The sequence below is a fragment of the Nymphalis io genome, chromosome 6 (genome assembly GCF_905147045.1).
Source record: "Nymphalis io chromosome 6, ilAglIoxx1.1, whole genome shotgun sequence".
Lineage (NCBI taxonomy): Eukaryota > Metazoa > Arthropoda > Insecta > Lepidoptera > Nymphalidae > Nymphalis > Nymphalis io.
The window spans coordinates 11,833,934-11,842,042 of record NC_065893.1 but is presented as its reverse complement, the minus strand read 5'-3'; the positions used below and the strand labels follow the sequence as shown (position 1 = coordinate 11,842,042).

The 8,109-nt window shown below is 32.7% G+C and overlaps 1 protein-coding gene across 1 annotated transcript; it reads right to left on the bottom strand.

Annotated features, from left to right (window-relative positions):
• Positions 1 to 3,525: 3,525 nt before the first annotated feature.
• Positions 3,526 to 7,335, bottom strand: LOC126768969 (zinc finger protein Elbow-like). The gene is made up of 2 exons (XM_050487479.1): positions 7,068 to 7,335; positions 3,526 to 5,478 (listed from the first exon to the last, which is right to left on the bottom strand). Exons 1-2 carry the CDS (start codon positions 7,125 to 7,127, stop codon positions 4,291 to 4,293), a joined length of 1,248 nt encoding a protein of 415 aa, XP_050343436.1. The 5' UTR covers positions 7,128 to 7,335; the 3' UTR covers positions 3,526 to 4,290.
• Positions 7,336 to 8,109: the final 774 nt, after the last annotated feature.

Here is an 8,109-nt window from a genome sequence, read left to right as displayed (position 1 = left end):
TTATGTTTGAAATATAGTTGCAACTTAAATTTCCACTAAGATTTACTAATACAATATTTTTTTGATTTTTTCTTTCCACGTGCTACTCAATAAACTTCATGTTTGTTCTATTCGACATAAGAATTCATTTAAAAAACTAACAAAATAATAATATGTATATATACTATAGTAAAAAATTGTCGCACTTCATTAAATGAAAACATTATCAGTATCGTCATAATACTCATTAACACGAATGCACTTACATATACACATTACATACACACATACAAACTACAAAATCTGTTTATAAGTTTTCAAATGATTGGTCCATAATGACGTTTGGTCTGTTTAATAAATAAATAGAAAAAGTACGAGAAATCCTAGTATCAAATAGGTAAAGAGCTTTCGAAGCTAAAAAGATTTTGACCAATCAAAGCTCAGATCCATCCCGATTAAATGAGTTTCCTTTATAAAAAAAAAAAACAGCAAAATTGATTTTCTTGGTAGATGCCACAGCAACATATACCTCTAACTTTTAAAACTATGAAAAACATACATTTTCCTCAGATGAATGAAATTAGATCAAATAAGTAGAAAATGTAAATTAAATACAATATATCATGAAAAGATTAAAAAAAAAACTTTACGGTAAACCTTGGTCTTACATATTTTAATAATACGATCCTGATTTCTGAACTAATATCAATCATGCAAAATAATTTCGTCATATTTTAATACAATTTTATAATAAAAAAAGATAAATGTAAAAAGTTGAATAATTGGCATTAAGCTCTTGAGCAATTGGAAATTCATTACGGGTGTATTTAACAATCTCAAATGGGACTTGTATTAATTTGAATCGGTATACAAGGTATGGCGGGAATTATATAAATTTCAATTGCAAAATTTCGAAACTTTGCTTAATTAATTAATCGTTTCTAAACTTTATTGGCCATATCCTCAGCATATTCTCATGTAGACGTGACGTGAATTAATTTAAATATTTTTACTAAACCGAGAGCATTTCGGGTCAATTAGAACAAACCTTACTTTCGTTATAATTTATGTAATTACTTTGGGGATAATTTTAGAAAAACATTTTAAATTAAAAATACATTCTTAAGACTAGACTTTATTTCTTTAATATATATTTTTTAACTATTGAAGTATAGTAAGAACGTCTGTGTAGTGTTTTTAGAGAAAAACAATTTACTCATTATTATACATACACAAGCATACATATATACGAAAATGTATGTGTTTCTAAAAGACATTGGCGCTTTATGATATCTCAGCCATTCCTCACGCCGTCAAACCGCAAACTTTGAAGTCTCGTTGTTTGGAACATATTTCTTTAATATTTTTAATAATTAAAAAATCTATTTTGAAATGCGTTTATTAAATTTTAAAACGATTGACGAAACTCATTGTAAAACGAGACTGAATAACGAATTATTATTATTAATATTTGCAATATTATACTTACTTATTAAAAGCTCGTCGTGTGTCTGATGAATGATCCGCGACATGTTTATCCACCAACCCGCAGTGGAGCAACATGGTAGATGATCCGAACAGCAGTGATATATTAGCAGGATGTTATTGAAACAAACTTTTTGAGTATCAAAATTCTAAGTTTCTTTTCAGTTAATCATAACATTTGTTTTTAATCTTGATTGATTTCGTTTACTTTCAAATGTGTGTTGGTATCAGTAATTTCATATGTACGTTCTTTACTTAAAGTATTTCTTAAAAAATTTCGTCAATGGTAACTCACTGTTTGTATACTTTCGACTCTATATAGGCCTTCTTATTTCTTTCATAAAACAATCCGTTCCATTTTTAAAGGGACGTTATAAAAGCATTATAGGTTTAATTTAAGCTTCAAAGATTCTTTTTTGAATTTGTATCAATCCCATATTATTTAATAGCTACTTAAAACCTAAAAGGGTCTTTAAAAATTCTTAAGTGTAAAAGAGACGACGACATAGATAAACACCATGACAAAGTATCTAATCGGATTCATAGATATAACACAGTAGAACTGTTTATCAAGGCAGTGATTAATAACGCAATAAATAAGAGAATAATTAAACATAATGGTCAACCAGAACAACGCATACAACATTAAATATATAATCTAATATATAATATATCTAAGTAATTAGTAATCCCAACCATACATTAATGTTATAATATTAATCTTAAAGATGCTATTGATATTGAGGCGTCAACGAATAGCTCGCACAGTACATTGGTCATAATATTTCAACGCTAGCAAATGCACTGCATAGCATGATATATGTTGACAGAACGACAGATAAATTGCTCATAATTTATTGTATGGAAGCCGCTGCGTGCCTAATTACGGCCGTTGCAAAGTTGACTCATACTAGCGGTGAGAAAAATGATAAGTGTTATATCTTGGGAAAGCATTCATTTTCGTTTGCAGCTGTAATAATTATATATATTGCTATAGTCGGATGATTTAAGAGTATAGCCTTTTAAAATCTGAACGTTTCTCAGTAAATGTAGTTATGTTTAAATTTTTAAGTGTTTTCTAAAGTGTCAAAATGTCGTCGTCGTTATAACGTTATCCGAGGTATTTTTAGTCTTTTCGCTCTTTCTTTCATTATTGATTTGACATACGAAAGAAGAAGACACATCATTGTTTAACTAATCACTTTCTAAACAACGTTTATAGTAAGACCGAAGTTATCAGTGTTTTGTTAATTTTTTGAAGTTACCTTTAATAATGTGCATTCATAATAATAATCTTATTATGAAGAATTAGAATATATCAAATTCAATTCAATTCAGATAAAAAAACATTCAATATATCATAGAAATAACGACTCATTATTAGATTTCATTAATCATCAGTTGTTTTAGAAAATTTAAAATTAAATTAGACTATTAACTATGTTAATTTTATTTACAAAATCTAACAAATTAAATATAAAATACTTCCAGAGTTTGTATTTGTAAATAAGTGATTTATTTAAATTTGAAATTAAGTCTCTCAAATTGGTGTTACGATCAAATTCATGATCTCTGTATAAACTATTTCATCTTTGTTCAGATTGTAAAATTTCAACCCTAAGTTTTGCAGATTTCATACGATTTAATTTATTAATTGCAATGTTTTTTTTTTATCTTAGCAATCGATAGTAATGTGATATTAATTCTTTCACTGAATTTTAATATAAAATATTATTTTACCAACTTTTATTTAACTCATCCTGTTAACACGTGTAACTCAAATGTTGCAACTGAATTTTAAACCAGTTCCACACAAAGGATTTAAATGAAATTGTTCGCACAATTTCAGTGTTAAAAGAGAAGAATTTAGTGTACTTACAAAAGTGCTGTGTTTTATTTATTATACGAATTGAAATAAAAACTATTTCTAAATTCAAAAGCTAAGCTATTTTTTTTAAACTTGATAGATTATTATTATAATGATTTTTCTATTGAGGTTCGTAAGTTTTGAGATATGTGTTTTTAAAAGCAATGTCGTAAGGTTTTATTGAAACGAAGATATGAAATTAAATATTTACGTATATTTTCCATTTTTATGTACTTTTTAACAACAAATCTTTGTTAACAGATAATCCTTGCAGCTATTACAGTGTTTTATATACTAGTTATATAGTACACGCAATTTACTTCACCTTTGCTTGATTAAAAATTTATATTCTATATTGATAATGTTTTATTAACATTTTATTTTTTATTTTAAAAGACACGGTGCCATTATAAGCTTTTAATGTTTGAATTATAATGTGTTCAGGATAATTAAGATTTTTATCACATTTAGAAAGTTTGTGCAAAAACTAAAAGAGATTATTAATTCAATAACATTAACATTAATATCTCTCAGCGCATATTATTAAAAGATATGTGAATTTTACAAAAGTATTATCGAAGTATATCGATTAAGAAATACAAACACAATTAACAATCCTCACTAATTGCAACAACTTAAGTTAGAAACTAATTAAATTACGTTACTATAGATTTGGTACATAAAAATTCAGTTAGTCTAACTAGAAAATTATAACCGCGCTCGCGGGACGAAGCGATAGCGGGCTCAGAGTCAGTGCACTATAACAACACCAATATTACAAGTTAGAGATCACAGCTGTCGTACCCCGCTGGGGTTCAAGTCCGTCGATGATATGAGCCGACTGGAAACTAGAAGAACACTAACTTATATATACACATTCTTCAGTTCCTAATGTCCTTTTGGCATGGGCGTTAGTGGTCGGCGCCCCCCTTCTTGTGTGCGTGGAGCGCCGATGGTCCTCAAGGGTGCAGCGGCCGCGGTCCGAATAACGGGTATGAAGGAAAGTAAGCCGCAAGAGATGGGTGCGGTGGTAGCGGGAAAGGCAGTGGTGGCGACGACACCAAGTGAGATGGCTTGCTGTATGGATGGAATCGTGGTGTCAGCGGTGATAATGGTGGCGTCGGATACGTCCGCTGCAGAAGAGGGTGAGTCGCGCTCAGCATTGATAAACTTGGACTCGATTCGCCACTAGCAGTGTGGGATCTTAAATGTTGAAGTAGTTCGTCTGATGTCGCAAATCTTTTACCGCAGTATGCTGAGTCCCCAGCCATCCAGCTACATACGAAGGGTAACTGAGATGCCGCTGCTAAAGCGGCTAATTGCGCATGAGCATATGCAGCCGCCGCTGGATGTCCGGTCGGTAGTTGAAATGGCGTTTTGGCGTGATCGCACTGAGCACATCCCGCTGGGCATACCGCAGATTTGAGCAAGTGGGAACTTAGAGAACATCCAGTACAATAAGGATCTCTACAAATACCCAAATCACTTCCGGGAGCTTTCATTCTTGCATAAGCGAGGTATGGGTTCAATCCATTTTTCAAAGCTTGATGTTGGGCCGCCATAATACTGCTTGTCATGAGGTCCATATGTAGTGGAAATCCAGTTGGGGGTAAACCGCCAAGGAAAGCTGATGAACTCACAGGCACACTAGGTTTGAAACTGGAGGGTTCTTTGGTTTCTGAGGACGGCATAGTGCTCTGCGGGTATGGTAACTTGGACGATGAGCTAGATGTGTCTGAATTTGATTTGGTATGAGCGGGTGAGTGTAGAGGACTCGATCTCTCGTCAGATTTCTCGGATGGCGTTTTCCGATGCGCCGGTGGTGATGTCCTTTGAGATGACGAACTTTGGTTGCTATTGCATCGCGCTTGAACGGGAGTTGTTGACGCACTACCCTTCGATGACGGAGTTTTTGAATGAGCGTTAACTGACGAAGCTCTATCTTCTGGTGTTCTAGTCTTTTCTCTCGAAGTTAGGCACGATTCGTAAGGCTTAAAACTGGGCTTGTTATCCACATGCATTGGCTTATCGTCGTATTTTTTGCTCGCTTTTTCCGCAGCGGAGATGAGCTTAGGGTTCGGCGTGTCAGCGCCGATCGCACTACAGGTCTGCGCTAGTAGCGCCAACGGGCTCTTTTTCGCGTCGAGCTGCAACAAAGAAAGGTTTATGAAATGAAACGTCGGGTTGCGAGTGACGGCACAAAGGGAGCGAGGGTGCCAGGGGGCGGGAGGGAGAGGGAGTCCAATCACGCGGCCGACGCGCCATTATCCGCGCGTCTGGCAGCCGTCGGCCCCGCTTGACATTTCACTCGGCTCCCGCATGATGTAATCTCGCAGTGAAAAGGCCAATTTGTGCCGCTGAATTTGCGGCGCGCCTGTACTTGCCGGGCTGTCACGTCTATTATCACGGAACGGCGTTAGTTTGAGCGAACGTTTTGGGGAGGGAATTTGTTTTATGTTTCCAGAATGTCGACGTCATTTCACAAAAACATTTAAGCTAATAGGATTCTAGCAAGATTGTAATTACATTTTGTGATTTATAATAACAATTTTAATTGTAGTTTAATAACAAGTTACGTTTGATTTATAAGTTGTTTGCGTAATTACACTGTTATTTTTCAAGGCCTATGCTATAATTTACGCAAACGTAATATTTCTTTCCATATAATTTAATTTTGTACGTGTACATAAGTAATAAAATATACTAAAAACAAATAAAATTTCTAATTAGTTGTAAAGAAAAAGGTAATTAATTTTGATCTTAATTTATATTTATGTATTACTTTATTTTGTAACTTTTAACTACAGTTACAATTGTTTAACATCAATGTTAAAATTGAAAACAAATGTTTCCAAATTCCATTTTTATTAAATTAATAACGTCAACATAATAATTTATAGCTCAAAAGAACGCTTCAATCCACAATCAATCATTTTAAATTGAATGTCTTACTCAGAATATTGCATGTTTTATAGCCTTGTTTATCGGCTTGAAAAAAATATTAATTCCATTGGATTAATTCCACTGACTATTAATGAACCATTTGTTAGGATTTATTGCTCATTTCTCGACGTTGTACAGAAATCGGTGACTAAACGTTTATTTTCATATTATTAATGTTTAATAAAAAACAGTTACGTTCAATGAATTATCACGTTTTTTTTTTGTTGAATTTTCATTAATTGCTCATGACTAATTCTCTGTTAACATTTTCTTTTTATATACCGAACAAATTTTAAAAATAAAACTATGGAAAAATTATATTTCTTACACAAATAGCATGTACATTTTTTGAAACTATTAAAGTTTATTTTTTTCTAATGTCCGTATTAATTCAATATGTCCGTACGAATTCTTTATTAAAATTGGTATGAATTGAATTAATTATATTGTAAATTAAAAAAAGGAATGAATGTAATATTTTTTCTGGGTTGTCATATGTTAATTAAATTATTCGGTTCACAAATAAAAATAAGAATAATAATTAACATTTGTAATCAGTAAAATATATTTCTAATGTAATTGAATTTTAAGTATTGTGACAATGTATTTTACTAAAGTTATTTAAATAGTTAAGAAAAAAAGCGATATGAGACAAAAGCTACCAATTTTAAGCTCATTTCCATTTCGAATAGAATATATAAAATTCAATTAATGTTCAAATTAATATTTGAGATTTTATTTGTATTTTAATAATAAAACCATTGATATATTATATTAAAATAAAAAAACTTACGGTGGTCGGTAAAGGCGACAGGTAATCCGGTCGCAAATACTGATTACTAGATGTGAGCATGGTGCTCCACAATAAATTATCCTTCTCCAGTTTAAAAACGTTTCACAAACACTTCACAATCAAAGCTCTGTGTCAGCACATCACTCACAAGTCACAGGCCGCGGACGCGTTATACTAACAACAAGCACGTGCGAGACACACGACAGTCGGCGTTGAACTGAGCCAGTTTCTGACGCGCCCCCCTCTCTGACACGTTGTCACTCGTCGCCGCGCCATTTTTGCATTTTGTGTACTTTGCGGGAGCTTTGCCGTCTTATCCCCACCGCTGTTTGACACCCCGTTTGTTAGGCGTCTCGCTCGCGCGCGGGAAAAATTACCACAGCGCCAGCCGCGGCGTTTTGATGAAAGGATTATATAAAATATGCAGAGCGCAGTCAAAGGCGATGCGGCGACAGAGATGCATAGCTCGGGAAATTGAATAGCCACGGAGCGGGTAAACGGTGGCTGAGTAATAATTTAGTTTAAGCGTCATCTTTCTGCGGTGTCCGCTTAGCGCTTTTTATTGACATACTGTGAGCGCGATTCGTGCAATTTAGAACGTTGAAACGCTAATGAGTTTTTTTTTAAATAGAATGAGTAACGAGGCTTGTCTAGTGTCGAAATATTTATCCGAATAGCACATAATTATTATGCTGTTAATGCTCAACAGTTTTATTGTGCTTAATTTTTTTGACAATATAAATACTAAATTGTCTTATTATTTTAATTTTACCTATATAAAATTTTATGATAAATACTTATTAATGTAGTACAACAAACTTTTTCGTAACCTTTAATTTATTAAGCTTCCTAATAAGAAACATAGATGTCGCTAGTAGCACCAATTGCTTACATCAACAAAAGTTGAAATATTTTTTTCTGTTATCATATAATATATTAAAATGACAAGTTATACGTAAATATACCAAAAAATAATGAATTTTGTGCATAATTCAAATTCAACACTGTAAATATATTTCATAATAGGATACAAAATATTTTG

Bases quoted from the DNA above. Each gene is read 5' to 3' on its own strand.
- LOC126768969 (XM_050487479.1), bottom strand. From the start codon at position 7,127: ATGCTCACATCTAGTAATCAGTATTTGCGACCGGATTACCTGTCGCCT. The intron at 5,479-7,067 runs GTAAGTTTTTTT...TCTTTGTTGCAG, and splicing joins TGTCGCCTTTACCGACCACC to CTCGACGCGAAAAAGAGCCC.